At 34.1% G+C, this 20065-nt stretch overlaps 1 protein-coding gene and 1 long non-coding RNA gene across 3 annotated transcripts; both read right to left on the bottom strand.

Moving 5' to 3' along the window:
• Positions 1-13412: 13412 nt before the first annotated feature.
• On the bottom strand, positions 13413-14561 carry LOC122604158 (F-box protein At3g07870-like). Its single transcript, XM_043777056.1, has one exon. The coding sequence runs from the start codon at positions 14559-14561 to the stop codon at positions 13413-13415; it is 1149 nt and encodes a 382-aa protein (XP_043632991.1).
• Positions 14562-17105: 2544 nt separating this feature from the next.
• LOC122605918 lies at positions 17106-20050 on the bottom strand. 2 transcript variants are annotated; one of them, XR_006324754.1, is made up of 4 exons: positions 19746-20050; positions 19402-19493; positions 18392-18494; positions 17106-18294 (listed from the first exon to the last, which is right to left on the bottom strand). It is a non-coding gene; the product is annotated as an uncharacterized LOC122605918 (long non-coding RNA). The 2 variants fall into 2 exon arrangements; XR_006324753.1 differs by lacking the exons at positions 19402-19493; positions 19746-20050 and having other exon boundaries at positions 18392-19375.
• Positions 20051-20065: the final 15 nt, after the last annotated feature.

Raw genomic sequence — 20065 nt, 5'->3', positions numbered from 1 at the left:
AAGATGTGAATTTTTTCCTCAAAAACAGAAATAATAAAGAGTAAATGACATAAATAGTCCCTGTGGTTTACTCAAATAGCCACGTATCATCTCTATGCTTCAATAACATCATGGACCGTCCTTTATAGGAGGATAAGCTTCACGTTTCATTCTTTGACTTGTTGACCGTCAACCCATCTTCGTTAACCGCCTCACATGCCTCCCACGTGAAGGGGTATTTTAGTCTTTTTATTCATAATTAAAGGATTATCGATGATATTAATTCAACAATCCAAAAACCTAAAATTATCACCACCATTACTCTAAATCCTTGTAATCAAATAAATATCTCTTAGCTTTTATATATATAAAAAACAAAAGCAAGTCTCACAAATCCAAACCAAACATATTCAATTTTATTTGTTGCTTTCTTTCTCAATCGTGTTTTATATCTTTCTTTTTAGCACTTACACATATAAAAGAGCATATAATAATAAATAAAATCCCTAATCCACCAAGTGGCGGAAGTTATGTGACGACTGTGGGGTGGCACAACAGTGCTAATGGAAAGTGGCGTCAGTTTTGGTGGTTGGGTGGAGGTGTCGAGTTGTTTAAAAAGATGAAGAGAAGTGTTTATGGTTTTTGATAATGAAATTGATAGATGTAGGAAGTGGTGACATGGTGTCGTGGTAGTTAGGTGACATATATATATCTAGATCTATGAAAACATAGATCTATATTTATATTTATACATATCTGTATATTTATATTTATTGGAAATCATAGATCTAAAACATAGATTTAAGGAACCTACCGTCACTACTTGCCTTTTCCGGCTAACCTCTATCGGCCTCTTTCCCAATCAATTTGGTTTCTCACGTGATATGCACGTGCAAGATTTAACGGCCAAATTTAACAGATGTTAGTGTTAGGGGCTTCTGACAACAAAAACAAAAAAGTCAGGGACTAGTTGCAACGAAAAAAAACACAAGGGGCAAAATGCGAATATGACAAACCACAGGGACCATTTGTGACATTTTCTCTTTAATCTTTGTACTGATTTGGTGGTAGGTTGTATTAAAAGGGAAAGATCTAGGAAAGTATAGAAAGAATTGGTGTGTTTTTAATTTTCAAGGGAAAGATTTGAGAAAGTATAAAAAGTGTAACATCCCAAACTTTTCAAGTTTGACTTATCGTTGACCGTTAGTTGATCCTTAACGTCGTTAGTCTCTTTAATTGCTAGTTGATTAATAAGTTGTTAAATGATAATTAAAGTGCCTATATGTGGATATGTTATAGAGTTATGTGATGCTAAAATGGTGTGTCGGTTCACCATTATGTGCTTAAGACGTTAGTTGGCCTTCCGTTAGTGTACGTATTAGCTTCGGGCCTTAGTTATTAGACTAATATGTGTTTTTGGACTTGTTTGAGTGGGTTTTAGTCAAGCCCAATCATTATGAACGAAAATTAAAGCTTAATGGCTAGTCCATTAGGGTAACAAGTCTAATAACTTCCTTTTAATCCATTCTTATCATTTTATAACCTATTATCATTAGGTTTTCTCATTCTCTCTTATTTTTCCACCCTATTCTCCCATATTTTGATCTTGAACTCCTAGAAATCAGTAAGCAATTTATTTTCATATGTTTATGTCCATTACAATGATCTTTGCTTGTGTCTAGTGATTTCCATACCGAAAATTAACGTTTTCGGGTATATTTTGGGGTCTCAATGATGACGGTCATACAAGCAGAGATGATTACTGTAATATGGTTCATTTTTATTATCTTTTAATTCTGTAAAATAGTTTGGGATGATCTTGATTCATACATATGGATTTCAATACGATTTGTAACGTTTTTAATACCTTTTTCGTGAGATCCAGTGATCAAAGCGATTTAAATGAGATTTGTTTCTTGTAATATCTTATTTTCTGAAAATGATGAGTTTTGCAAAAAGAATCATCTGAATCCGTTGAATAACGAAGCGTGAATTGTGTTTTAAAGTTTATACGTATGCGGTTTCGAAAGCTCTTAATAAAACCCGACAATGAAACCTTTTAAAATAGGATTTTCTTCTGGAATTAGATTCTCTACTGAGAAACATGAATTTTACAAAAAGAATCGTCTAAAACGGTTAACGAAGTCGCAATCGCGTTTTAAAGTTTATGTTCTATGTAGCGACGATCTAGCGACGAACTTAGCGACTGAAAGGTTTTTTCCCCATCAGCCTGCTTGTCACATCTGACGTCAGCGGTTTTCAGAATTTACGTTTTAGTCCCTGAATTTTCTGATTTGACATAAACGGTCCCTGTAGTTTTGAAAATGACAGTTTTGGTCCCTGAAGTTTCTGATTTGACATAAACGATCCCTGTAGTTTTGAAAATGACAGTTTTGATCCCTGTAGTTTTGAAAGTGACGATTTTGATCCCTATAGTTTGAAAAGTGACAGTTTTGATCCCTATAGTTTTGAAATTGACAGTTTTGATCCCTGCAGTTCCGAATTGACATATTTGGTCCTTGCAAGATTGAAATTGTGTTTTGAATCTTGTGAGATTGACATTGTAATTTTTGATCTTTATGGTTCAAGATTGAAATTGTCATTTTTGAATCTTGTGGTTTGAGATTGAAATTGTCATTATTGAACTAAAAGTTATTGAATATTTAACACCTTAAATTAAACGTATTTACTAATAAAAGCATGATGTTGAGTCATCATTAAAAGACAATGATAGTGAGTAAATTAGCAATTAATTGGACTTTTTTGTACATCGTAGGTTCCGAAGGTTTGAGCATTCATTGTTGAGTCTTAATTGGTGTGATACTTTGTTATTGCATTCTTATTGAGGTAAGATAACATCTTTCGTCACCTGAGGGTACAACAAAACATAACTTTTATAAGTTAAAACCTCAAATGGATATAATTGCATATTTGTATGATTATGGGATTATATGAGAGGTTTTATGGGATATGTTTGATTACCATTGATGATGTATGGTAAGATATGAATGCTTCAAATGTATGATGCTATGCATGTGAAATGAAATGATGAAATGTTTTTATGAATGTTTGCATGGCTTGAACACCTAGTCACTAGACATATGAATAGGATTGCCATGATACGTGCACGATTAAGGGCCCTAAAGTAAAAGATGATGTATGTGATTAGTTTAGGTGAAAGTGTAGCCTAAGCTAATATAATTAAGAAGTCTCGAGCATATTTAAGATGTTGTGTTAAGCTTAAGCCGTGCTAGCTCCTCGGAGCTAGGGCGTACGTGGTCACGTGGTTTGGGAATCATGATACCTCCCGTGGCATAGTTACGTTTGAGTATTCCGGGTGGAGTAACTAACCACCATTGCATAAAGGCATAAACGGTTTATTCAGTTGGAAATAACTTTGTCAATTCCTTAACGACGCCGATGGAACACCGAAAGGTTTACCCATCATGTCGGGTGTGAGGACTCCATGTATGGTCTACGACCACCTGCACACAAACCCCACATCCCTATGTAAGTGGCGTAAGTCACTTAGCCTACGTCTAGGCAAAGAAACAAAGTAAAGAAAAAAAGATAAGAAAGAAATGCTAGGCACATTAGGAATATGATGATCCTATTGTGTTATGTTTATCTTCTGATGTGATATGTATGGGATATTAACATTTATGACATGTTTTGTTAATATATTATGAATCGGCAAATGTTTTCAAATTATGTTATCTTGCTTAGCTAATTTATTAGCTAACACTTGTTCTTTGAAAATGTTGTGCCTTTTGGATAAGCAAGCTTGAGCTAGGAAAGGATTAGCTCGGTGAGATGGGTAGAAGTAATAAAGAAGACCAGCATAGATTGTTGAATGCTTAGACTTCCCTTAGCCTTACTTTTTGGCTACTTTCATTTATGATTTATGAACATGTAATAATGATGGCATTTATGTTGGTGTCATAACTTGGATTTCGTTTATATTGTATTGATGATGCACGTTAGTAACACCATTTTATAAAGGTACCATCCAGTTACGGATGTGGCAGTTTTAAAGTGATCCTTTTCCGCTACTTTTTAAATGCCGTTTTGGCAAAGTTTTTTTGAAATCCAGATTTTTAAATGACGGGTGTTACAAAAAGAATGAGTGTTTTTAATCAATATTTACTTACAGAAAAACAATTATATTGTGTAGAGAGAACAGAGTCAAAAAGATGAATAAAAAGACTAAGATACCCCTCACGTGGGAGGCACGTGGGGCGGTTAACGGAGGTGGATTGACGGTCAACAAGTTAAAGGACGAAACATGAAGCTTATCCTCTTATAAAGGACCATCCATGACGTTATTAAAACACAAGGACAACAAGACAATTTGAGTAAAACAAGGGGACGATTTATGTCGTTTACTCAATAATAAAAGATGGAAAATGAATATAAGGAGTAACTTACAAATTATAACAACACCATTTCGTCCAATCCATATAGATCTTCGAAGACCTGTGACATACTCAGGAAAGCTTAAGCATTTGAGTTCTTTTGTTGCATATCGAAAAGACGACCTTTTGTTTGACAGACACACTCATTCCTAATCCTTCAAATTGTCCAGCCAGAAAGCCATGACAGTTAAGTTAATGTAGGGACGTCTTCTTGGGATGATGAGCAGGTTTTTATGTAGGTTTAGTAAGTCCCTGATTGTCGATGGGCTGGGCCAGTCGACACCAAGCCAGAAGATAGCTCCAAAGGGATGTAGCGAATGGATAATGCAGAAAGAGGTAGCAAGTGGATTCATCGTATATGTTGCATAAGCAGCAGAGAGACGACGTGATGGGTATGTCTAAGCCCGAGTTGATCAACAGTGGGAAATAGATTCATCTCAAGGTGCCAACATAAGAAATTAAATTTTAATGGGACGATGGGATTCTAATGGGAAATTCCAATGGCGAGGGCCATATGTGGTAGATTGGAGTAGGTGTTTAAAGGACTTGGCCCATAGTCAACATCTCGTTGTCTAGAGTACCTGCAAGGCTTCACCATTATATGGTGAGGTTTCCCTGATATTGTATTCCGACTGAATGGTCGAAAAAAAAGAAGCTGATGTCTGAGAGCTGGGAGAGCATATCTTGGAATTGATGGAGCTCTGATTGGGTGCTTCGGGGTCAGGTTTAGTTCCAACTCCATTGAGTATATTGACCCTCTTGTAGCCAATGATCCTTGATGCAGTATCCTTTACTAAGTTCCAGTTTGAAAAGATCAGGGTAGCGGGTGCAGAAGGGGGAATCTCCAATCCAAGACTCCATCCATAAGCGAAATTCCATACCATTTCCAACTTTTAATGTAAGAAAATGCTCCAAGCAGACATTAAAAGGGGCAAGAGAGTTTAGGTTGGCAATAGCCTACCAAGCTCCCATCAGGTTCTTGTTTCACTGTCAAGTCCTTCAAACACCTGCTCCAACCTGCAACATATGGCCCTGACCACTGGAATTTGCCATGGAATCACATCGTCACATTAAAAGTCAATTTATTAAGCTGGCACTTGAAATGAATCGATTACTTACTGTTGATCAACTCCATCTTAGACACATACCCATCGTGTCATCCATCTGCTACTTATGCAACAGATACGATGAATTTGTGGGACACTATCATTATAAACTATTAAATGTAATAAAAAATCTTGTAAATTCATATTGGTTTTTCTAATATGAGCATATGTTTAGAGACATTAAATGAACTAAATATCTATAATCAAGGCTGGCAATTGGGTATCTGTTAAGACCTGTTAAAGTAACTGTTAAGCAAAAACTGTACCATGCAACTTTTTCTATTTTTAAAAGTAATTGTTTTTAATATTTTAGAGTGCAACATTTAACTTTTTTGATACATAAAACGAATAACTTTCATGTTCAAATCACTAAAGGCAAGTGTTAAATGACTTGTTTTCATGTTTGAAAGCTGAGAATATTATGCGCACCGAACCTGTTAAGACATGATTTGTCAGCCTTATTCTATATATATATATATAAATAAATACATTTAATATGTATTATTCAAGCATGAAACTTACTACTTTTAGATCACAATTTTTCTATGTTAGAAATGTTAACTTCATTTAATGCTTCTAAAATGTTTCTTGTGAGCACATGTTAGAAAAACCCTTAGTAAAATATATAAAATAACAAATTGATAAAATTGAATACATACATTTTAACCAAAATCAAAGTTAAAAAAAATTGTAATTCTAAAACATTAACAATATATATTTTCTTTCATTTTCGGTAACACTTAATGTTAAACCATACTTGTAGTATTTTTAATCTGCTATCTTTGTTGCAAATATTTCAGATAAATATTAAGTTTAAGATTTGACTAATTTAAAAATTAAATATATTGAAAAACATTAATTTATTTGTAGATTTATTAAGTTTTTCAATAGTAAATGTAAGTAATATCAATTATGACATAAAACAAATCATAATCTAGATTTATTTGCTTATATCCAGTTTTGTTAGAACAGATTATACTCAAAAAAAGATATTTAAGCTTCTTAATCTGGAAACTCTTGTGGTTGGCACAAATGATTCTGACCGACGAAAGAGACTTCAAAGCCTACCCAAGACCAAACAAGACTAGTTGGATTCGACCATGTAATGTTTTTTCAATTCGTCAGTATGGAGTTATTAGCTCACTTGATAGAGGTTCTTGCATCTTGTCGTATAGTGCAAATATCAATCCTTGGCATCAGATAGTTTTGTAGAATAGATTTGATGTTATAGGAAAAAGTTTTATGAGTTTTTCTTTACAAAAGTATCCGGTGTTAAGCAAATCCAAATGTCAGAAAGAAGAGTTTCATCCTTTCCAACTTCCAGTTTGAAGAGGTGTCAGAAGTTTGTATTGCATTTGGTAAGAAAATGTCGAGTTTGGAGATGGGACAATAGAATCTCAAAAAATGTGGAAAATAAAGCGAACAACATTAAAAATAAAACATATGATACTCTCATTAACTCTTTGATGTTGAATAGCAACATCTAACAATGAGCTTTGGACTTGTGTCATAACCATTGAGCAGGAAAAACACAATAGCAACCTTGACTTGAAAATTGACAACAACTAGCAAAAATAGGTTGCGTGTTTTGCAATGTTCACTACGATAAACACCATTAAAATTTGACCTTTTGGGTTTTGAACAGTATAAACTGATTAAACCCCTTTGGGAGAAAACATATAGCCAAAATTACCGAGTTTACCGAACTTGCTACATCTAAAGATAAAAGGCGACAAACACCAAATAGGGCAGGTCACCATGAAGATTTCATCAGATATCAGACCAAATCATATAACAAATAATGAGTTTATCTAACTTGTTACATCTAAAGATAAAAAGCAACAAACACCAAATAGGACAGGTCACCATGAAGATTTCATCAGAACAGTCAGGATAGAAACCCGGAAATATTCCTAAAAGACTTAGCAAGAGCAAAACAAACAAACAAAATTAAAACCTTATAACCGTAAAGCTGGTTTTGAATTAGATGCTTAGATGTTCTAGTTTAGCTTACACACCCAAGGGAACACTCTTTTCCTGCTGAGAATATAATGCTCATTCATACTTTAACAACAAAGATCACTAAAATTGGCATTAAAAACTGCACCATAACTAAGCCCTAAACACTAAAAAACTACCCAAACAACCATAAAAAAATGCTAAAAAAAAGGCACTAAAAACTACTTCCTTGTATACTTAGCAGCAAGGAAGGAACACAAATAACATGCCTTCCATGAACGCAAAGACAACATAGACAAAAACCAATGTACTAAGCTGGTGTATACACCTACTGACGCCACTAGATTGATCTGTTCTTCAACCGGATAAAAACCTCACTTAACTATTATGATCAGACCAAAATACCCCTATTTAATTCTGTTTTTCCTCACAGGGTACTGTTTCCGTTTTTAAAGATGAATAGTTCCTATAAGTACGCAACAATATGCATAATGCTATTTAAAATGAGGTAGAAAAATGATAGAATGTACTGAAGCCCACTTAACTCAAACTTTAATCCGAGATTCTGTAAACGGTACAAAACAGGCCATATACATACCAAATACAGTCCTTATACCAAAGCCCATATACGTTATACCTTAGCCCAAATAAGCTGATGTTAAGGCATGCTTACATTGATCCCGCCTATATGGCTCGTACTTGGACATCTTAATATATTGATACACCAACATGAGCATCAAGTCTCCTTTAGTAAGGTAAAAAAATTTCATAACCAAGTAGCTTCAGTAGGATTGGTGTTGCCAATTTGCCACCTTTGACAGAAGGATTAACTTTTTAATATGTATATACTTGTGGCTATTTATATGAGCACAAATGGGTCTTTAGAGACCAAACAAAAAATTCAAGAAGGGCAGAGTATTTCTGGTTTAGCAATTAGTTCTCACTAAATTTTCCCTGCACCATCACAGCACAACAATAGGGATATAAATAATATTGTAAGACACATTGGACAATTGACACAGTTTGTAGCCTGTAGCCACTAACAGCACCTAAAATCATTACTAAACAATGATAATCACATCACGATGGCCAAAAACCATATGCACACAAGTTGGAGCTACCGTAATACGCTAGTTAAATGGGATAAGTGCTTGAGAAACACACCTATGGTTGAAGTGCTGTACAGAGTATATAGTAGCATACGGAGATGCACCTGTGAGCATGAAACAAAGATAAACACTGCATATCTGCAAACGATAGTTTCATAATGGTGATTAGGTCAGATTAGGAAATGGATCAAAACGTGCCACGTTTAAAAAAAGTTCTGTATGCATCCATGTCAAATGAGTCGGGTTTTCTTTCCATCAGGCAACGTTAACAGTAACATAGCTCAACTTATTGGTTTCAGTAAGGAAACATGAATCCCAAAACAGAAGGTAGATCTTCTTAAATCACTTATATAACATCTCTAAGTTGAATCTATCTAGTCTATTTAATAAGGTTGACCCGCTAGTGATTAATCTTGTCGAACTTGTTGCATATCAAAGGCAGTATTTCATGCATATTTTAACCATTATGTGTTTTTTTAAGATCTACTTGCAATCCATCACTATGAGGCTTGAGGAGTGGAGGCTTAGAAGGCGAGACACAGAGTCTTTTATGTTTGATTTACTGGAATTTGTGTTCGGTTTTAATAACTTGTGTTTGTATAAAACATATTGTTTTTTTAAAAATTTTGAACCATGATACGCAAAAAAGGGGTCATAAATTAGTGTCATAAAAGTTTATTGTAAAAGCGTGTCATAAATTCATAACGCGCGCAAGGCGTGTCATATTGCTTTATGACGTCTCGATTTATGACACCAAAAAGCGTGTCATCTGACCTTTTTTATGACACCAAATCGGTGTCATTAAAGGCATTTTTTCTAGTAGTGACGACTCGTTACGAAAATTTATTTAAATATTTGAGTTCTTATCTGTTCATTTTGAACTTTTACATATATATTGGAGCTTTAGATTTTTCCTAACAATAATATAATAATAATAATAATAAGTTTTACATAAGTGGGGCCGAGTTAGTATCTTGCGAGCTTTTCGAGTAGGATATTTTGACGCTCAAGCTCGAAATGAAAGTCTATTCGAGTAGCTCGAGCTCGAGCTTAGCTATTCTCAGACCAAGTCGATTTCAAATAATTTGCAAATCAATTTTGAGTAACTCATGAACTATCTCGTCTCGTTTACCCTCCTATTTCTACCTTTCTCATTTTCTTACTTTGGGAAACTTGAAAAGGATACAAAGGCCTTATTAAAGCGAATCCAAAATTTCTCCATAACTCAATACATTTGATGCACATGGTGTCGCTCATAAAATTGGTAGAATTAATAGACCATACAACTGTTTGATATGTTACAGTGATCCAACAACTAAGGTAATTGTATGTGTTCCAAAACTCATCTTCATAAATGAAACGATTGCCCTTGCGAGTAAGGACTCTAACTAAGGTAATTGTACAATTAAGTTGTAACTTGTTGGATTGATTTCACATCTTCTTTGTACACTATATGCGAATGCAGAATGGTATATAGCCAAGTCAAAGCAGTAGAGTTGATTATCATTTTATCACTAATGCAATTGTGTACTTTGATCACAGGACAATGACAATCACTTCTACTTAGCTTCTATACAGAATCCAAAACACACTAATTAATTACTTAATGAATATAAAAAACAATATAGTTATATGTACATGACGACAAAGGTTACTAAGCAAACGTTGTCCTCTTAATTTTTTTTGAGTATCACTCTAATTCTATTATATATATACTAAAAACCTATATAAATGTATAAATATTTTATACGTGAAATGTACAAGTTTTTAAAACACATACTAATTTTAATTAAATTTCGTTTTAACCCCTTAAATTTTAACCAAATTCCGTTTTAACTCCCTAAAATTTTATATTTTTTAACTTTTATCCCACATCAAAGTTTTCGCTTTCATTTTCGTAACACTAAACTTTTAGGTTTTCATGTTTTAATCAAACAACTTTCACACATTTACGGTTTTACTTTTAAACATTTGGTCTTTCATTATTTTCATTTTTCCTTTTTATACATATAGTGTTTTCACTATACAATAAATTTTATCATCCTTACATCTTACGTTCATGTTACATTTTAAACATTAATATAGTTATTGTTTATGTTTTTATACATCTTAATATTCTTTTCCATTATTTTTATTGTATTGCTACATGTTTAGTTGTTTTTTAATAAAAGTTTTCATCTTTTAACTTCTATCCACTCAAAATTTTTGTTTTCATTTTTATTGAAACTAAACTTTTGGGTTTTCAGATTTTCATCATACAATTTGCACATAGTTATCGTTTTACTTTTAAAGAATTTGGTTTTTGATTCTTTTCTTCCATTTTTATACACATATATGACGTTTTTAATATATAATAAGTTCATCATGCTTACGTCTTACATTCATAAAACATTAATATAGTTATTATTTGTTTGTTTATACGACTTATTATTCCTTTACAATAATTTTAATGTTATTGCTAGATAATTAGTTGTCTTTTTTATAGTTTGGGTTTAAATATTTGACATAAATTTACCAAAACTTTATTGTAAAAAAAACGTACTCCGCGACAACGTGCGAGGTAAATAACTAATTATACACTATACTGACAAAGGTTATTATAAGAGACACACGCATTTGTTTTCATTCCTTTTATAGCCACCTTAGAACTTATAAGCCATTACGACATCAAAAGGCAATGGAGGCACAACGAACCGAAGCACACTTTCCTAAAATTAAAAAAACCATTCATATTATAGAAGTGCAATTCTAGTCGGCCTGAAAAAGAAGTGCAATTATACAATGAGTTTAATCCTTTTCCAAGTTGCAATTTGAAGGGGTGTTGGGAGATTTATGTTGCATCTGGTAAAAAACTAATTTTGAGTTTACTGATGGTACGCACCGAGAATGGGTTGGGTTTGGAGATTTCAGATCGAATCCACTAAGTGATCCAGGAAGGAGTTAAATGATATATCATCAAAAGAAGTCGGATTCGGTTTAAAAAGCCACCACCGTTTATATACATATCCACTTCGGGTTTAGTCATCACAGACATGCTGGTTTGGCTACAAATATGACAACCTTATAAATTACCCTTATCCTATAAAAATACTGAACATATCATTCGGAGAAAAACTGATAACCCATGTTTTCATGTCTGCCAATCCGCTTTAGATTCAGTAAAATTGATGCTGCCTTTAATAAAAGCCCCGCATCGACTTGTTACCTACTTAAATATGAGCACAGACGGGTCTTTAGAGACCAAAAACAAAAATCAAGAAGGGGCAGAAGTATATATTCCTAGTGCAGCTACAAGTTAAGCAATTAGTTCTCAACCAGTATTTCCCCAAACCATCTCAAAAAAACAATAAAAATACAATAAAATTGTTAGCCACACTGCACAATTGACTCAACTTGGCAGCCACTAACAGCATACACCTATTATCGTTACTAAATCATAACCACAAGATGATGGCTAAAACCACATGCATACAAGCAGGAGCTACTGTAAGTGACAGAGAAACACACCAGTAGTTGAAGTACTGTACAGAGTATATAGTAGCATATGAAGCTTGGTTTATAAGACGTTACCTGTAAGCACGAAAAAAAAGATCTGACGATGTACTCAACCCATACCATCTTTGTCATATCCTCCCTCCAATACATTTGTGCCACAACCTCTTGATGAAAAGGGGCACATTCAGCTAGTTAATTAAGATGAAGATTACATATTTGCTATACTGGTTCCATAAAGGGTGATTAGGTCAGATTCAAAAATGGATCAAAACATGCTACTTAAAAATATGCATATGCATCCATGTCAACAACAAACAAGTCAGGTTGACAAGCTTTCTTTCGGTTATCACTATAAATTATGCACTAAACGACACCCGACAAGGTTTATTCTGACACATTTGATTATATTCTGTTCATAAACACCTTAAAACTGAAGGCCATTAATACTATCAAAAGGCAAAGGAGGCGTAACGTACCGAAGTGCACTTTTATAAGGTGACATTAGTATACCAATTCTAGTCAGCCTGAAAAAGAAGTGAGTACTTAATGAGATTATGTATGACCGGTTTACATACTGCACCAGTCTTAGTTGTGTCTTGTATCCAAGGCTCCAAGCAACTTGCTGGATCCTTTTGTTTAATATACAGTACTGCAGTTCAAATAAGGTTACATATTGCAGCTTGGCCCTACTTGACTTCCCAAATACACCAGGTAGTGATAGAAATCCAACTAGTGACATTAAATTAGCCAAATTAAAGTCACCCGTTTCAAAGGACTTGGGTAAATATACCCAGCCAACAGCGAATATGCCCTGCAATCAACACATAGGCTTTACAATATTTAACAAAATATAAGAGAAAAAAGCGAAAGTACTAGTACACCAAGGTCAATGTCTCAATAGTGAAGGAATCCTTACATGTATGAAAGGTTTTGAGGAAGCAGCCATGCACTGTCTTTCGTAGAGGGGTTAATAAATGTTCCTGATTTCATATTAATGTGATAGAACATCTACTACTAATCTGGTATAACATTATTACAAAAACCAAAATAACAAAACCTTTATAAAATAGTCTGGCATAGCAAAGCTTGAAAACTGGAAAAAGTTGAAGCACACACCAACAGAAAGTAATTGTGTAAAATGTTTACAATGAAATAAGATCCAACATAACTAATGTTAAACATGGCACACACAAATAACATAAACAGAAATTCATATGAAAAGTATTTCAAATTTTTTTTAACTTTTTTTCTGCATAAAAGTTGCACTTGAATCTCTAGAACTTTGTTTGCATCTTTCGAATTCCTCTATTCAAATGCACACTTTGCAATGTCATCGTCATCTTTGTCCTCTATTGTTGGCCAAGCAAAAGTAGTGTTTCCTTGTAAGAATGCGCAAAAAATTTACCTTCTAATCCATGAATTCCGATATGAGTGATGCTTTTTGATTCTGGGTCATAGATAGAAAGTTCATTTTCAATATTAAAAAAATCATCACTGACATTTTCCAATTCGATTATGGGTGCACCATTCTTTCGGAATCCCAGTGTTGTACGTATTAATGTAGCAGGTACATAAATACAGTATAGCCAATTAAAGGATCTAGTACATCCATGCCCAGTCATCATCCATACATTACAAAAGTCTCTTTGAGCGTACATATCGAACTTGAGAACAGCAAGAGAATCCCTTAGATTAGATACATACAAATCAGCATAAGGGTCGAGTGCTAAACTCTTAGGAAGGTTAACTTTGGTGAATTCTTCAGTTGTCAAATTAAACGACATGATCAGTTTGGTATTCCTTGTTCTATCATCCATATTAATCCTATCCATGGCATCCCAATAAATAAACCCGTCTACGACGGCCTGGGTACATCCAAATCTCATCGATTTATGAGGAACATTGCCACTTAATGGACTTCTCCAAATCCCTCCTGAACTTAACGTAAATACCTCAACCTGGGTGCTAGTATTTACATCTTCTAATTTACTCCAATCAGAAACATACGTAATCTTAACAAGCTTGGGTTCAAGATTGTCAGGACAAAGACCAAAACCAACAAATGTCCTATAGTACTTTTCGCGTATCATGTTAGGTACTGCAACGTCAATAATTTTTCTGATGGCAGGGTTCCAGATTGCCGCGGTGCTGGTTTTATCATCGTACAAGCAAAACAGGCCATGACAACTACCGACTATTATTGAATCATGACTAAATTTGTTAACAGAATCGGGAACAAACACACTAACCTTTTGATTTGGAAAAGTGTCATCGTCGACGATAGACACATATTTTACCTTTCCATCGCGGCGATCTCGTGTCCTTATAAGAAGACGATCATTCGCCTGATGGCGGAGGGCATGAGCGGCAACAAACTCGTTGCTATCGATAACAGACTTCCATGCCTTTGAGACGAATCTGTAATGAGCCACTAATTTGATATCGGGGATTCTTTGGATGATTTCCATCTGCATTTCAATTGGGAGATTATCCGACATTTTGATGGTGTCGCTCGCTGAGAATAATAATCGCTTTTATTTTTCGTAGAGTAACTCTAGGGTTTTGAATAATAATCGCTTTTTTTTTTTTTTTTTCAAAGTACTTTTTTCGTTCATGTGGTTTTTTGAATAAGCATTTTTCATCCTCGCCGTTAACTTTTGGCTAAAATCGTCCCTGTGGTTTGCATTTCGTCCCTGCCGTTATAACTTGCCGTTAAACCCCTCACATGCAAGTCACGTGAGGGGCATTTTCGTCTTTTCATAGAGTTAAGTGCAAAAAACGTCCTTGTGGTTTATCGTTTTTGCATTTTTCGTCCTCGCCGTTAACAATTCCAGGAAAAAATTTCAAAAAAAAAAAAACAAAAATTACCGTACCAATTTAATCCAAACAAAACAAAAACCTATATACCTACATTTGAGGATATGCTCAATCACTTTCAAATGCAACCACGTACATACAATATTTTAAATACCGGTAGTATACCCGTAATACCGGTATCGGAAGGTACCCCGCTACAACTATTTCTGATATTTTCGGTATTATCGTTCCGGTACTTCTGGTATTCACATTTTTTATTTTTTGAATTTATTTAAAAATTATTTTTACAATACTTTAATGTAATTTTTTGTAATTTGTTATAAAGTACCTATTTGTTTTTTTTTTTTGAGTGAATTCTAATTATATTTTGACTATTTCCGTTATATTGTAGTAAGTTTTATAACATTAAAAAAAAAAATTAAATTAGTTGTACCGGCCGGTATTAAATTAGATCCTTATATGTAGGTGTATATATAGGTTTTTGATTTGAGTTTGTTTTGATTTTTGATTAAATTTTTGTTTGAAAGTTTGTTAAATTCAAGGATGAAAAATGCAAAAATGACAAACCATAAGGACGAATTTTGTACTTAACCATGGGAACAAATGGGTAAAAAGACATATATGCCCCTCACGTGCAAGGCACGTGAGGGGTTAACGGACCCAAGGACGAAATGCAAACCACAGGGACGATTTTAGCCAAAACTTAACGGCAAGGATGTAAAGTGCAGGCACGTGAGGGGGTTAACGGACCCAAGGACGAAATGCAAACCACAAGGACGATTTTAACCATTACTTAACGGCAAGGATGTAAAATGCTTATTCGAAAAACCACAAGGACGAAAAAAGTACTTTCGCCTTTTTTTTTTGTTGTTGTTGTTAGTCTCTCTTCTTGCCCAATTCTTATATGTTAAAATTTCCAATTTAGTCCGTCTAGTTTTAGTTTAGTCCTTGATACAAAGCTTTTTACTTGATAGGATTTTATTTTATTTTTTTGGAAATGATTTACTTCATTATTTGATAGTATTGAATTAATAATTTTATACAACCAACCCCCTCATATCTTGCCTTTCTAACATAATAACTGATATCGTTGTTTTTTATAAATTTATGCGGAATTAACGATTTAAGTCCATATATCCTTTTTCAGGTCAAGTCTCATATATGCTAATTTGATTACACTTTATTGTTGAATTAAAAGAGCCTTGATGGTTAACGATACTACGGTGTTAAGGTTTGATTGAGTAGGTAATCAACTTAAAAATAATATAAAAAAAAAAAAAAAGAAGAAGAAGAAATTGTTCAAATTAAGTTTGATAGGGGCAACTATATTCCATCTAAGAGAGCAATCAAGATTAGTAGAGGAAGTAGAAGCAATGAGGTTTCGGGGTTGTCTTTGCAGTGAAATACGAGTTTCTTATGGATGATAAATCGATCAACAAAACTCCGTATAGATTGGCTAAACCAATCTTGTTTCAATGTTTAACTCTTTCATGTATACGCTAACATTAAGAAGTCATTTATCGTGCACATTTGTGCAGGTATTTGATTTGAATTTAAAGTTGAACCTTCTAAATTGAATCATGATTTTCTTTTTATATTTGATTTGAATCAATCTTTTTAATAGTAGTAAAAAACATATTTACAATTTGTTACAAACAAGTGAAATCATTTAATTTAATAAAAACATATAAATCTATTTTTTTGGTATAATTGTACTGCCTTGTTGATAAATATAATTGTTGTGAAAAAAATAGATTATTGCAGTGAATAATACGAATGATTATTTACTTAATTTAGAACCACAAAGACTAAAGTATTAAAAATAAATAAAGTAATAATTTAATTAAAAAAATTGCGTTGGCAGGTCCTGACAACCAAGTGACCAACTAGGACACAATCTAAGAAAAATCAAGCTGGTAGGTTGGCAGATCAAGACCACCTAATCCTAAATTGGTTTATTTCAAGTCAGTTTTAGGTTAGGTTTGAAATTGGGTCGAATATTGAAAGCCTTAGTGGAAACATAACATTGGACTTGTGTAAAGATACCAAAACAACAAAGTCACAACTATTGAGTAGGAAAAACACAACAGCCTTGAAAATGGACAAAATTAACAACGGTAGGCTGCATGTTTTGCAACGTTTACTATAATAAACACCTTAAAAAATGATGTAACTTTCCGACCTTATAGATTGATGTTGGGCTTATGCCACAGCTTAACACAATATATCAAAAATATTGTACCACTTTTTTGTTGAAGTGAAAAATATACCATACATAATTACATATGATCGAGAATACAGATACGCACCATCAAACAAAAGACAAATTCTATATTACTAAAATATAAGTTAAGTTAGAAAGAGTTAAATTACTGACTGAATGTTGTTCTCGGTTCAAAGATGTTTCCTTGCCACACTTTAAACAAGGATCACTCTTCAGTAAATACATGCAATATAGAAAAGGCCCGGGTAGCCTATGATCCTTGTCAAGTAACTACCAGATAAGAAGCTAAAGGCAAAGGCTTTTTAGGAGAGTTTCAATTCATTTGACGGCGCAATCCATTTGATCCTTTTGGTTTCTAGCAATATAATGATCAAACCCATTTGAGAGAAAAGGTTTATAGAACTGGCTACATCTAAAGATTGAGAACGACAAACACTTAATAGGGATATATAAGACGTTCCCATGTGCAGCAAACCATGATAGCATTCCTTCTGGCCATGAAGCAAAGATGTGACCTGGACAACAACTTGAACAACAACTTAACCAGCAAGCCCAAAAGCCAAAACAACAGCCTGGATAGAAACCCGTGAAACGATCCTAAAAGACTAAGCAATGGCAATGAAAACAACCAAGTTAGAACCTTATAACCATAAGTCCATAAAGCAGGCTTTCCCAAAGAAGCTTAGATGTTCTAGCAACAAAGATCATTTTTGTTCGTAACAAAAATGCTAGCAACAAAGATTACTAAAAATAGCATTAAAAACTGCCATAACTAAGCCCTAAACACTAAAAAGCTGCCGAAACAACCATAAAAAGATGCTAAAAAAAGAGCACTAAAAATTACATAAACAACCCTAATAAAATGGTTACAAAGTAGACAACACTACAATAATGGAACCACAATTGGCTAATAATAATGCATGTTGTTTTTGGAAAACAGCAGCAAAAAAACTCCAAATTCCATTTTTATTGACACAAAACCCTGCCTATTAACTGAATATGCAGCAACAAGAAAGGAACACATATAACATGCCCTTCTATGAACGCGAAGACAACATAGACAAAAACCCACGAACTCAGCTGGTGTCTTTGGTTGCATACACCATCACTAGTAGTTCAATACTTTTAAGATCAGACCCACATACCTTTTTTAATTTGTTACCGTTTTCATTTTCGAAGACCAATAGTTCCTACGATAACACAACAATATGCATGATGCAATTTTAAATGAGAGAGAAAACTATGATAGCTCCTTCTGAACATGTGCAGCAAACCATGGCAACATACCTTCTGGCCATGGAGCAAAGAAGTGACCCGGACAACAACTTTAACAGCAACCTAACCAGCAAGCCCAAAACAACAGCCTGGATCGGAAACCCAAGAAACGATCCTATAAGACGGAGCAACGGCAAAACAAACAAGAAAATTAGAACCTTAAATGTTCTAGTTTAGTCGTTTAGACACCGAAACGAACACCCTTTTATCTGCTAAGAATGCTAGCAACAAAGATCACTAAAAATAGCATTAAAACTGCAAAATAAAATAGCCCTAAAAACCAAAAAACTGCCCAAAGAACAATAAGAAAATGCCAAAAAACAGCCCAAAAAAACTACATAAACAACCTTAATACAATGGTTACAAAGCAGACAACACTACAATAACAGAACTGCCATTGGCTAATAATAATGCATGTATTTTTTGGAAAATAGCAGCGAGGAAACTCCAAATCTAATTTTTAATGACACAAAACCCTGCCTACTAGCAGCAAGAAGGAATACAGATAACATGCCCTCCCATGAACACGAAGACGACATAGACAAAAACCCAAGAACAAAGCTGGTGTCTTCGTTGGCTCATTTGCAGGTCTACACAACAATAGTGCATACACCAACTGCGCCACACTTTCATGGATCCTACATGTTTCCTACTTAGACATCTTAAGATGTTGACACATGAGAAACATGACATCATCGTCAAGTCTCCTTTAGTAAAGTAAGAGAAGAGAAAAGATCCATGGTTACAAAGTGAAAAACTCCTAATCCATGATTTTTCATGGAGATTTGAGATCCTATCCACCAAGTGATCCATGGAGAGGTTTGATGATGGATCACCAAAAGAAGTCCGGTACGGTTTCAAAACCTACCACCATTTAAATCCGTGTCTCGATCTAATTATGGGATTAGTCGTCACAAACATGCTAATTTGGCTACAAATATGCGTCAATTTAAAAATCATAGATACCCTACTGCTATTTCATACATGAGAAAAACTCATAACCCATGATTTTTAATGCCTACCTATCGGCTTTGTAGATTCAATAGGATTGGTGTTGTTGCCTTTGATAGAAGGTCGTCGACGACTTGTTACCTTCTTAATATGCCTAATCTTACTGCAATTTATATAAGCACAAATGGGCTTTAGAGACCAAAAACAAAAGTCAAGAGGAGCAGAGTATTCATAGTTTAGCAAACATGTTTAGCGCTTAGTTCTCAAGCAGTTTTCCCTATACCATCACAAAACAACAAGAAAAATATAATAAAACGGTTGGCTACTAATAGCACCTATAATCTTTACTAAATAGTCATAACCACAAAATCATGGTTAAAACCATGAGAACGGGATAAGTGATTGAGAAACAAACCTGTGGTTGAAATACTGTAAGGAGTATATAGTAGCATACGGGGCTTGGTTTAAAGATGTAAGCAAGAGACAAGGATCTAATCATCTACTCAACCCATTCCATCTTTCTGATTTCATCCCTCTAGTACACTCGTGCCGTAGCTCTTGATCAAAAAGTGGGTGCTCAGCTAGTTAATATAAACACTACATATTTAAAAAATGCAAATAATGGTTCCATAACGGGTGTTTAGGTCAGATTCATAAATGGATCAATACATGACACTTTTGAAAATATTGCATATGCATCCATGCCAAACGAGTCGCGTTGGCATGTTAACTTTC

The sequence above is a fragment of the Erigeron canadensis genome, chromosome 6, assembly GCF_010389155.1.
Source record: "Erigeron canadensis isolate Cc75 chromosome 6, C_canadensis_v1, whole genome shotgun sequence".
Classification (NCBI taxonomy): domain Eukaryota; kingdom Viridiplantae; phylum Streptophyta; class Magnoliopsida; order Asterales; family Asteraceae; genus Erigeron; species Erigeron canadensis.
This window is presented reverse-complemented; position numbering and strand designations above follow the sequence as displayed.